The 13,272-nt window shown below is 33.7% G+C and overlaps 1 protein-coding gene across 9 annotated transcripts in view; it reads left to right on the top strand.

Annotated features, from left to right (window-relative positions):
* PTPRK (protein tyrosine phosphatase, receptor type K) overlaps positions 1 to 13,272 on the top strand; it is a 483,452-nt gene that overhangs the window by 281,119 nt on the left and 189,061 nt on the right. For all 9 annotated transcript variants that reach the window (XM_025042408.1, XM_015600081.2, XM_025042412.1 and 6 more), the window contains exon 6: positions 565 to 739. In XM_025042408.1, the coding sequence (XP_024898176.1) occupies positions 565 to 739 (175 nt within the window). The remainder of the gene's footprint in view (positions 1 to 564; positions 740 to 13,272) is intronic.

Genomic DNA, 13,272 nt, shown 5'->3' with positions numbered 1-13,272 from the left:
CTCTTAAATGGTAAAAATTCTCTGTCATTAATGCCAAAGAGATAGAGGATTGCAAAGAGTACAGATTTTGCTTTGACTTTAAATTATTCATCAGTATTTCATCATTCTGTGGAGGTTGCATGCTACATATTTAGAATACTTAAATGCATCGAGCATGGTCTTGATCTCCTGGTGGGGATAAACCTATTATCACAGATAGTATAGTATAAGGGCTAAAAGAAGCTCATACATATATATTTTCTGGGAGAAAGTGAGCTGTGAATCATTTACCATGAAGCAATGAACTGTTCTTTTAATTCATATTCCCTGTGCTAATAGCAACTTAATGAAAAACTGAGATCATTGCCATGGTGTTGTCTGCACTACAACCTTTAAAGGATGCCAGTATTTACCTACATAATTTTCCTGATTGAGTGACAGTAGTAAAAGCTTGTGGGCGCTACGCAGACATTTTCCTGCTAATTTAACAAAAAGAACAATTTATAACAGGTATTAGTTGCTAGGATGCTTTAGATTTCTAGAATGTTATGAACCTGTTTTTCAAATATTGATTTCTGTTTGCAGAGACGAAATGGAGAAGATATACCAGTAGCCCAGACTAAGAACATCAATCACAGAAGATTTGCTGCTTCCTTCAGATTGCAAGAAGTGACAAAAACTGACCAGGATTTGTATCGCTGCGTAACTCAGTCAGAACGAGGTTCTGGTGTGTCCAATTTTGCTCAACTTATTGTGAGAGGTAAAGTAAAATTGCTTTCACTACATGAAATTGTATGGCTTTATTGTAACAAAAGCAACATTGTAAATATTTGGTATGATTTTTAAACCTAATTCTCTTGATTTCAAGTCACACAAAATTATATTATTATAGAAGTTCTGATAATGTCTTAAGGTAAAATTATGACTGGTTGTATAGTTCGTCAAACAAGTTTTCAACAAGTGTTTTCCATCAAATGAAATCTCTCTTAAAAGCTCTAATAGGGTTGGCTACATAAAACACTTGGTTCAATATTGCTGTCATCTCATTTACATTTTAATATTAGGTTCATTTTTCCATTTTAAAATAATTCCACAGATATAACATTTGTTCTTCAAACCGTTGTGGTAGTGAAGTGAAGGTCAAAGTTTCTATCCTCATGTAGACAAATTTTACTGGTGTCAAAACCCAGTGTGGTTGCTTATGAATTATGGCCCCCTATAGCATCTTAGACTCGCTGAGAGGTTTCATTAATATTCTTGGATACTAAGGTTACTAGAGGAATTGTGAGAGATTCTGACATATCAGTATATATCTGAGGTGATTACTGGAAAATAAGTGCAGATATACAATGTATACCACATTCAAAATTTACTGAGTCCCACTTTTCTTCCATACTCTGTTTTAGGTTATGGAGATACAATTTTAAATAAAGTACAAAGTCCCTGCCCATATGGAACTTAGCATTCAGGTTTGTTAGGCACACCGTATAGAAAGGTATTGAAAATATAGTTTTGAGTTCTGCTATGAAGAAAAGTAAACACGTAAAGTGACAGGGATTGATATTTTAGTTAAGGAGATCTGGAAGGCCTCTTTGGGAAGTGACAACTGAACTGAAACCTAAAAAATGAGGACATCTGCATGTGAAACTAGAGGAAATACAGCTTTGTTCAATAGGCTATCGAGCATCAATCAATAATGACACAAATTAAAATAATTATAATCCTGTAAATCTCTTCAAGCAGACGTTTGGCAGATTCTAACAAAAACATCTAAACTAAATTGAGATTCATCAAAGGCATCAGCAATGGCATTTGTGAGTAAGTTTTTTGTTTGAGATAGGATCTGATGGTTGAGAAAAAGCTGCCCAGGTGAGGGGTGTAACTGTGATGGGCAGGGGTAAGAGAAAGAAGTGCCATTATACAGAGAGTAAGACATGTGTCAAAGCCCCGAGGCTTGAAGGAAAATGAGATGCATCCACATTCAAGTTAATATATTTTATAGTCCTTGACATCAGATGTCTTTTACATACACTATTTCAAGATTTACTTGATTTTAATACTTTAACCTTTAATACTTCCAGAAGGAAAAAAATTGAATTCCAGACTATCTCATAATTGCCCAGAGCCACAAAGATTTAATAATTGACTGAGCCAGAATTTAACCCCATGTTTCTTGATTCCTGATGTTGGGTGCATTCTTTTCCACCACAGCTTTATCTCATATTAACTTTATTAAGTAATGCCGTTAACCTCTTGTAATGCTTTTGTCATGAGATATTCTATAGCTCATCGATAAAAATGTTCATCTTTGTATATTGATATGATTCTATTTTCAGTGAAATGCCTCTCATGTCTCCAGCACAAATCACCTGCTTTTAAGTTCATGAAATCACAGCCCCAATTAATTGAATAATAAAAAATTGTGATAATATTTGACTCAAGGGTTCGGTTAGAAAGACAGTTTATCTTCTATTCATTAATGCTTGTATATTTATCTTTGTTGAGCTCCATTTCAGCATCTCTCTCACCTGAACCTACTTTTAAAAGCCTGAAGGCATCTCAGGGTAGTTGCCAGAGTGTTTAATATGCTGGGTCTATAGATGTGTACTTAGTCGTCACGCTCATTGTGTCTGCGCAGTGTACTGTATGTGCATTCATTATACAGCCACTGAAGGAGATGGCAGCTTTTAATAGTGCAGCTAGAATGGTTTTGAACAACTTAACATTTTATATATACTTATAATTGTTTTTTGAGGACATGGCCCTGTGACCGTTGTAGAGGGCAAAGTTGAAGTTTTTATCTAGGAGCTCTCTTTATAGATATAATTTCTTCTTTCATATGCTGTTTATTTTAAGAGGTTGATTTTTATCATTACTGGATCTCCTTTGTTTATCCAAATTGACAAGTAGATTTAACCATTTTATCAGTGTTGGTATTTTGTTTTTTTTTTTTAACCTGGTGTCTACATTGTGGCTATTCTAGGAGTATTACTTGTGAAATAAATATCGTGTTCAATAAAATTATAAATAGAGAATTCTGATTTTATAGGCAATTTTGGCTTTTTTTCTTTCCTTTATTTTATATTTTTTAAAAAAGTCCTGCTATTTATCATATATTTTGCTTTGCATTTTATATCATACCTGTTGGGTTAAAATATGACAATACTTTCAATATGCTATCCAGAGAGTCTGCTAACATTTTAGGAACATATTTTGATAGTTTTTGCAGTTTTATTTTTCTTTTCAATATATTTTAGTTTGTTATATATCTAATATTTACAGGTGATCTTTTGCTTGCTATTGTATTTAAAAACTAATATAGAGCAATATATTTTCTGGTTTGTCTGGATAACCACCAAATAAATATTGCTATCCAAAAAACACACCCTTTGGGGGGTCAGCTGTCCTGGTGTTGAACCTAGTGCTAAGAATTAACTATGGTGACAGAGCCTGTCTCTCATTGGCACTTTCAAAGCTGACATCATGTTACATGGATACAAAAGATGGTAATTTTAAGGGAAATTTTGGGGGCAGTGATATGAATAGTCTTTAATAAGAGCTGGCATAGTATTGCCTGTTGTCAAAGATGACCCAAGGGTAAGAGTTTATTAGTGCATTTTCTCCTAAACTGAAAGTGACATGGCATGCTTAAGGCTTTTTTGTTGCTGTTTGTTACAAATAAAAATTTCACTGCAAAATTCTCATGTTGAAGAGTATTGATCTGTGTTCCCACAGCCAGAGGAAGAAAAATAAAGTATACTGAAATAGAATTTACTTTGTCATGGCTTTAGCATTGCTTCCAGATCATTTTGAGTAATGATAACGTCTTCAGCTTGTGGAAGCCGATCTTTATTGACAAAGAAGTTTTTACAGAGATGAGATGAAGAGCAGATGTTTTTGCTTGATGTTCCTAGAAAATTGAAGTGTAAAAATGTGAAATACAGGTGGAAATGGTGTTTACAAGCTTTAAACTAAAAACATTAACTTTGTAGTCTAAGTTATGCTATAGATTCTCATTCTCTACCTCATTTGCAATCTTTTCCTTTTTTTCTTCTGTCTGAATCACAGACCCGCGTAATTGCTAACCAACAGAACCACAATAAACTTTTATAAAATTCTCTGACATTTTTTATTTCACATTGTTAGTTATGTTTTATATCTATTATTGCTACAACTGACATTTTTTATTCCCCACTGTTATACTTTATATCTATTATTTTTATCTATAAAATTCTAGTTACATTTTAAATTATTTAATGTTAAAAGCACAGGTTTTTGTTTGTCTTTGTTGCTGGTTTGATTTTTAAGTTTTAGTGTCGACTATTAGCCATTATCAAAATGCTCTGAACATAAGTATTATTAATAGTTTTATATATTTTTAATGAATACTAGTGACCTCTAGTTGTAAAGTAAATGTCAATCCATTTATCCAGTCTTAGTGTAGGTGGTTCTGCAAAACAAATTTTGGTGTTTAACATCATGAGGAATTGGATTGTTGTTGACCCTTCCCTTTGTCAGACAATACCAACTAGTTTAAGAATAAAGGTATTTACTGACTTTTGTAACTGGAAGTGCAGAGATAGGCTTTCAGGCTGGTTCATTTAGTCATGAAGGACCTGGATTCTTCCCAATTCTTCACTCTGTGTCCATGGTTTTAGCTTCTTCCTTAAGACAGGGTTATGGCCACAGGGTAGCAGTACGGCTACATACTTCTTTGGTTTAATCCATCTGGGGAGAGAGAGGTTACTACTTCCCACCAGTTTCAAAAATGGCATTGAGAGATAACTAGAATGTCCCATAGAAAGCTTTAGTACAGTAGAATAGCTTTTATTCTGAGGGATTTATTAATTCTAGTGAGGTAAGATGGGAACTGAGGAAATATAAGAAGCTACAACTTAACCTTGAAAGACATACAGAGTTTGGAATTTCACACTGTGAGAGAAGGGTGTTACAATAATTCAGGTAACAGTATGGAGTGGGATCATAGCTTTGTTGAATGGTGAGGTGTTAATGGAATCAATTGGCTAGTACCAGTTATTCACTACTTGTCTGTGAAAAAGGAAAGAAGTCCAAACTTTGTATTCAAACTTTTCTAATTCTGCTCTTAATTATCTACAGTTATGTGTAGACCCTGTGTAGATCATCTTTGTTTGCTCTGGCACCTATCATAACTTTGTGTAAGGACATTCAATACTTTTCTAAAAATTAATAAATAAAATTGTTTAGTTGAAGACAGAGTGGTGGGGTTCCCTAAAAGATGTAGGGAATGGGTGATGAACCATATAACCTCCTCACCTACAGAAGGAGTAAAGATTACTGACATATACAGGGAAGTTTGGTGACAGTTGTTTTTTGTAGTGTCTGAACCAGTCTCTTTCCTTTTTAATGTGAACTAGGAAGATTGACTTAAATTAAGCATAATTTTTTTTTACTTGAAAAAATTTTGATTCAATCAATATACTGTGTTCTATCTACTCTTTCTGTATATATCAGTTAAAAATCAGATCTGAATATTTTATTTTAATATTTTTATATTAGAAGTAAGGACATTTAGGAAATGAAAAACCATGACATACTTTACTAATATTTTTGTTATTTGGTGGTTAAAAGCCATGCAATTTCTAGTTAGAGTCCTTTAGCAGTCTGTTCAATACCATACGCTATTGATTTTTAACTAGTTTTCATCACACAGCTGTCAGACTCATGGATTCATATAAAGATCCTTTTTCTTAATGGTGACTTGAAGATCTCTTTTCTCTGCTTCTATTGTGAAAACTAGTTTAATAGGAAATTTGGAGTTATCTGGGAGAATTCAATTTAAACACCTATGTTTAAAATCTGAACTGTAATAAAAGTCTAAGAACACATGGATAAGCCACATAATAGTTTTCTCCAAGTGCCCCTACACAATTAGAGAAGCACATGAAGTATGTCAGGGGATATCAAAAGTCTCAACTTTGGAGGAGACTCCTAATGTCGCATATCTAAAAATTTTACTTTGCTACCCTTGAGTATTATAAAAGAAACATTTGGAGTCTCCTCTCATTCATAGTAGCTACTTGTAATTCAGGTGATTCAATGTATGAGACAACTGGTACATTTTTAAATTCTAAATGAACAAAAGAATATAGATGTCCTTATTTTACATAGTACATTATTATTGAAACTTTGTTCTATCCAATTTTGTACATCATTACTCCAAATAATTTTTCGTATTAATTTTCTCCTCCTCTGAGTTTTCTTATGCTACTTTATAAAAATAATAGTGTAGCGCTTGTTTTGCCCAAGTGGTTATCTTCATGCTGTTTATTTTCTGTTTGTTTTTAAAATAAAAATGCAGTGAGAGTTCTTTCCCAAAGGATATCTAATTGTATTTGCGTAGGTGATGCACATGAGGATCTCTGCATAATGTTTAGGAGTTGAGGAGCTGGCCCTTGATTTTGGAGTGAATCTTTCCAGAGTTTGCTTTTGTTGGAGCTTTTTTTCTTAAAAAATTGAGAAAGATCAAAGAGAAAGCAGCATGATTTGCATGCCACATATTCTTTCTGTCGAACTCCAGGGAATTTTATTTTACAGCACTGATAGTAGGTCTTTACTTTCCTTCTGAGCCTCTAAATTCTGTTCTCTTGGAGTTTGTGATCAATGAAATTTAGATACACTTCTTCCAAAAGACTTATATCAACTTCTCAGATTAACAGTGTTTTTGTAATTTATATTCTCCCTCCTTGCTCACTATTTTTCTTTCCGTTATCCCAAGCCAAAAAAGAACTAATGAAATAAATTTGCAACTTCATTTGAAAATCAGTAGCAGCCTCTATTGAGTACTTAAAATGGCAAGTAATAGGCACTGGAAAATTACAAAGAAAGATCAGATGGCCTCAGCTCTCCAGCATTTTTTAATTTAATTATTATATGGGAATATGTAAAATTTATAGCACAGCATTTTCACTTTCATTTTGGTCACTATTTTTTTTTTTAATTCTATAGAAAAAAACTACCGAAGGAACTATTCCATTAAAACCCTTTATTAAGCACTCATTTTGTAAACAATTTCGTACTGTGAGAGTGTTACCGAATGTTAAATGGAAGCTCTATAGCTGACTGATTAAAATCAATCACCGAAGTAAAGAGATAATTTATAGTTTTTAGTGGCACAATGAGAAAAGGTGGTGATATAAGTGGTGTGGTCAAACACAATTTCATTAGTTATAGCTCTTGAGTCTCTCCATTTCCCCACCACTTCATCTTCTAGAGAGTCAATAACAGCATGCTTCCCTATCAGTACATGACAGATGGGCGAGTTTAGTTGTTCTGATTTTTGCAGTTAGCATAAACTATTAACCATTCAGATGTTCACATCATTTTTAAAGCTAACTGATACACATTCTACTTACTAGTAACATATCATCAGGAACCTGACTTACTAAGAATACAAACTAGGAAATTCACAGAAAACATGCATGAAATGTTAGGTAGAAGTCAAATGTTAGGTAAATCAGTCAAAACTGACTTGTTTAAAAAAGTATGTCATATTACCACAGAAAGCAGCTTTCTTTTCCGTCTGGGTTAATATAATTCATGTTATTTCCTTTTCTAAGAAACATTTATTCTAGTAGAAATAAAAATCATAAGGTCAATACAGGTACAGATAAACATTTATATTTTGTTATTTCTCAGAATGGATTGTTTTTACTTCACAGTTAATAGTTTTTGTAAAAAAAAAGGAAAGCTGTATCATTTTAGTTTTAAAAGTGAGTATTTGGGGAGTAAAAGTGAGGACTGGACAGATTAAATAATTGTAGCCAAATATGGGCAGCTTTTATCAATGCATGATTCATAAAAACCTTTCCTTACACAGCTTTATCTTCACTCTGATGTTTGTTTTTGAAGATTTTGATAAACAGATGTGTTCTCATCTTTTACCAGGTATAGGGATAGGACTACTTTTATATTTAGGATTTAATTTGGAAGTTAGCTTTGTTTTACTCTCCATTTTCAGCTGAGCCATAAACTTAAAAGAAAAAATTGTTGTCATTCTGAAGTATTGCACAATATGGAATCAGATTTATTTATGTTGGCACAGAATTTGTCATTGTGTTAAAAAAAAAGAAAGAGACAACAAATGAATAATTACTCATATGCTTGTTGAGAAGTTTTACCCACATGGTATTTACGTCTAATTGTCATTGGCATTTTTTTTCATTTTTATATACACATGGTGGAAACGATCGATGCTCTCATGTTACCATGTTACCCCTTCTACTAACTTACTTTCACATTAAGTTTAAAAAAAGTATAGCCTTTTCCTGACCCAAAAGGCATTAAATAAAATATCCCCTGAGTGCCACCTAAAATTTCTTTCCTATCACTCACCTCTCTTAATCTGTAGCAGACATACTGACTTCAAAGCATACTCCTGCCTGACAGCCTTTACACTTACTGTTTCAATCACTGCATTTCTTTTCTTTAAAAAAAAAAAAATATATATATATATACATACACATACACACACACATATATGTGTATATATGTGTGCATGTGTGTGTATGTATATATATATACACACACACATATATGTGTGTATATATATACATACACACGCACATATATATATATACACACATACACATACATGCTTTCACATTCTTATTTCATTCAGGTTTTCTCTCACTTTTCTCCAAAATACCTAAAGGCCAAATGACAATTATTATCTATTACAGAAGAGAATTTATCAATTTTGTTTTACAGTGTTTTTTCTCCCGTTATTTAGCTCTAAGTTCTCAAAAGCTCTTTATGTAATGTCTACTATTAATATTTGCAGAATAGTATTTGTACAAGACTGACTTCAAATATTTTTGTGTTGTTAGGTGAGATACAACAAATAGAAATATGTGTTAGTTGATTGCATCCTTCATTTATCCGAAAGTTATGGCATATCTTCAGGGCAACCAGCACTTTTTAAAAAATTCACTGCTGTTACTTTCATTTATATAACCATCTACGTTTTCCTTATACTTTTACAAAAAGCCTCCTCCCTGGACTGCCCACATCAGTGCTTGCCTCTTCCAAATCAGTCTTCACACAGCAGCCAGACTGACCATATTATACAAAGTAAGTCAGAGAGTGCTCTCCTGGCTCTAATGGCTTCTTGTTCATGCAGCATAAATTCCAGATATCTTAACACAGTCTCCAAGGCCTATATTCATCTGGCTCTGCCCACTTCTACTCCTCTACTAGACTACTCCTTCATGAGGTTTTCCTTTGCTCACCAACTCTAGCAATATTGGCTTTCTTTCACTTGCTTTGATGCACCATGCTCTCTTCTGCCATAGGGTCTTGCTTTTTCTGTCTGCAGTGCTTCTTCGCCAGTTTTCAAAATTTTATCATAGTCCTATCATTTGCCTCCACCACTAAATTGACCAAGTCAATAACTATTCCCTTTTACTTATTCATATTTTGTCTCTTTAGCCAGCACTGTGGCCAACACCCGAATAATTGTTAATGAAACAAAAACAGCGTCAGTTGTAAAGTGCCATATGAATGGCATGGACTGAATGTTACAGAGGAGGGTGGCCTCATTACTGCCTTGGGTGGTCAGAAAATGGGTTTAGGATGAGGTAAAATTTTACCTTACCATTGATGGATGGGTAGGATTTGGATAGCAGACGATGAGTAAAGGGCATTGCAAGTAGAGAGCATGGCATGGGCAAACACACGTTCTCAGACTAGTATTAAATATTGACTATAACATAGTGATTTCTAGGGAAGAGCTCTGTAATGAGTCTGAAAGAGTATTTGAGGCCTCACTATGGAGCAATTTGAATGCCAGACTAAGAAATACAGGGTCACCCCCCAAACCCCCACTCCGAAAGTAAAGCATTCCTATGAAATCTTTCTTAAGCTGAAAAGGTGTAAAGCAAAGAATTAGTTACCATTACCATTAGTTTACATGGAAATTTTTTTTATCATTCCCAGATCCCAAATTCAACACACGTACAATGTCTTTATTTCCTTTACCACAATCAAAATGCTTAATTACATCCAGTGTAACATCCTTATGAGCCCTCTTAGTCTTTTCTGATACCTTGGGACACATCTTCCTAAGGGATGCACAAAATAAGTCAAGATAAAAACACAGATATTCACAGACACAGTTTAAAATTATAGGACTTGATGCTATGATGCTGAGTAGAGTTTCCAGAGAAGCAGCTTGGCGAGGCCACTCTGGCTGCTTGGGGTGGCATTGCTTCTGTAATAGCTCACAGCAAAACAAATGCCAAACCCTATTTTTCCTTTTTATTTTGTATTATAAAAGCAATAATCCACTTTGGATTTTTTTTTCAGTGAGCAAAAACAGTTATTAATGTAGGTGCTTCATAAAAATGAAGTGGTGTAATGTGAACTTTTGAGAAATGGGGGATACCTATATAAATTATTGTGTCATTTGATTTGAGGACTTCTGAGAGTTTTGGAATAGGTTACTCATGTCTTCATATCTGTCTCAGAAAACCAGAATGAGAGATGATTTGGAGAATGAGTTTGCAGCGAGTAAGTTGAAGGAGCTCTAAGGCTCATAAAAGTTTGAGATGATGAGGTGTCCTTGAGGGGGTATGTGGTGAAAAGAGCAGGTCAGTGGTGAGAGATTATGGTGGAAATATTATTAAGAACATTATGAAATGATAGGTGAAGTAGTCAGCCTGAGATACTGAGTGAAATATGGTGTTATTGACAGAAATTTGAAAGATGTATAGAGAGGATAGATGGCAATTTCAATTGTAAACTTGATCGGGGTACTGAAGATAGGTTTAAAATCTTTAGGCATGTGAAAAAGGCTGCTACTAATTTAGAGTATTGAACGGCTTTTGACACAAGATAAACTAAACAATAGGTACATAATGCATAGAAATGTTTTGTATTTTGTAAGCTTCCATTTTATAGACTTTTGCCAATATTAGAGTTTTTCATGTTAAACTTAGGATAAACATACATATTCAATTAAGTAGAAAATTTAAAAAGAGGACCCTGGCATGGTTAAATATGTCTTTTTTTCTTTATTTTTGACATTATTCTTGTGTAAAACCACATCTAAGATATATGATGTTTAATTTTTCTTTTCCCTGCTGCTTCATGTAGATTCCTGGTTGGATTCCGGACTATATGTTAAGTGAAAAAATTTTTTTCCTGTTCTGTTTTAAAACTTTTCACTTCATGGAAATAAGGCAAGTTCTCTAAAGACCTCCACTTTCTCTGCTCTTCAGAATCTGTTTGTTGTTGATAATAATGCTCCTACACATGTCTTTTTCTTATATCAATTTTATAAAGCACTGGAAGGAACAGGCTTTTTTTTTTCCCCCCCAAAGACTTTTGGCCAACAGCTTTTCTCTATTCTCAAAGAATGTCATTCTTTGCAGTTGATGGTTTAAAAATATTTGCTTAAGGGTTGATAAAGAGTTTTCACCTGCCATAATTTTCCTATGTTAAAACCCCCACAAAGTTTGACATTTTTTTATTGTGTAGGATTATTAAAAAGTAGTTACCATGACTGGACTAGTTGATGCATGATAATGATGAAAGTCAGGATGTTTGAGATCCACCATGGTTGGTAGAAATGCAAGATGACAGAGAAGTCATATATTAACGAGAATTTGAATTGGAAACCAGATCAGAATGTTTCTAGTGGCAGATTAGGTTCTGGTTTCCATTTCAAATTCTCGTTAATATATGACTTCTCTATCATCTTGCATTTCTACCAACCATGGCAGAAACAGCATTCAGATGGAATGAAATTAAAACTCTTTAGTCTTGGATAGTTTATGGTATACCAACCACTGCATAACTGGTATCATTTTTGAAGGCCCTCTTAGCAATGAGTGAAAAAATAAAAATGGATTGGTGGGAGATTTATTTTAAGAGGCAGTTTTCACAAATATTCTTGCATCTAGCTTTAAAACCTTCTCTTTTGTTTGCACTGTCACTGCGTCAAGAATAAACTCACGTTTTCCAATTTCAGTATACTAAGTACCTTAAGTTATGATTTTTTACTACCAAACGTATTTGAAACTCTGATTGATAGATTTCACATTGAAACATTGCAATTATATACAGTTAGAGACTATTTTTTCTTTTTGATGTATGTACCTTTTCACTCAGAAGCATCTATGTCTGTCTGTGTCTCAGTTTCATGAACGAATATTAAAATTAAAATAGTAATGCAATTCTGAAGCCTAAGTTGCAAAAAGAAAACAAAGCAAAATAATACATTTCTCTACAACTATTAGAATTTCATAACTCGGGACTTTTAAAAATCATCTTTTAGCATTAGCAAGCATGCGTAGTCTTTTTTGAAGAGTAGCTCCATAATAAAGGGAAATCAATTACTATTAGAAAGGCACTGGAGGTTAAAGGCATTACAGGTTCACGCTTGGTTTTGCAGCCAGAGAGTGTACTTAGCTGTGAATCAGGAATGATGCAAAAGATGGATGAGACAGAGTTCAAGGAGCAGTAATGTGAGGGTCCAGGACTATCATTCCAAGCTGTCTCTGCAGTAATGATGGATGGTTTGGTGGCAAGAAGTAATAATACCAGATGATGAAAGATGCATCTCAGCGTCTTGAGCCACAGCATACTGGCTACCTGTTGGAGTTCTGGGGCGTAATGATTTCTGATTTGCAACCAAACGGTTTGCAGCATTTAGCAACCCAGAATTGTAGCAGCTGTGAAGGAAGCAAGTAGCATATCAAACACTCTTGCACATTGTAAATTTAATTACCTCATATTTATGCATAGTAGTTGTTGACAGGATCTTGTAAGCTATGCTAATATGGAAGGTAATTTGTTACCTCCAGAAATCACTTTCCATGTGTCTTCTGATCATTATCATGAAACATGATAAATGATCTAGCCCATGAAGTATAAATGAAAATGAAATGGATAATTGGATTCTATGTCTAAATTGTTGCTGGAATAGTTGCAGCAATTATAATTGAATCTATCTCATAAAAATGCATTTGGAGATATATTAGTGACCTTTCGTAATCTTGAACCTATGGTGTTATATGAAACTACTTTACGATGATTATAAAAAGTTTATCACAGTTATTTTTAAAAATATTCTCCAACACCTCGATTTTCTTTCTTGCCTTACTTGCCTATATTTTTAAATTATCTTGTTTATCTACAATGGGCTTAAGCAGTCGATACTGATAATATTCTTTTGATACTGAAAATAAAGTGTTTGTTGCTGCAGATACCTTGATTGAATGGTTTAGGAACCGTGCAAGATATAACTGAAAT

The sequence above is a fragment of the Pteropus alecto genome, unplaced genomic scaffold, assembly GCF_000325575.1.
Source record: "Pteropus alecto unplaced genomic scaffold, ASM32557v1 scaffold79, whole genome shotgun sequence".
NCBI lineage: Eukaryota > Metazoa > Chordata > Mammalia > Chiroptera > Pteropodidae > Pteropus > Pteropus alecto.
This window is presented reverse-complemented; position numbering and strand designations above follow the sequence as displayed.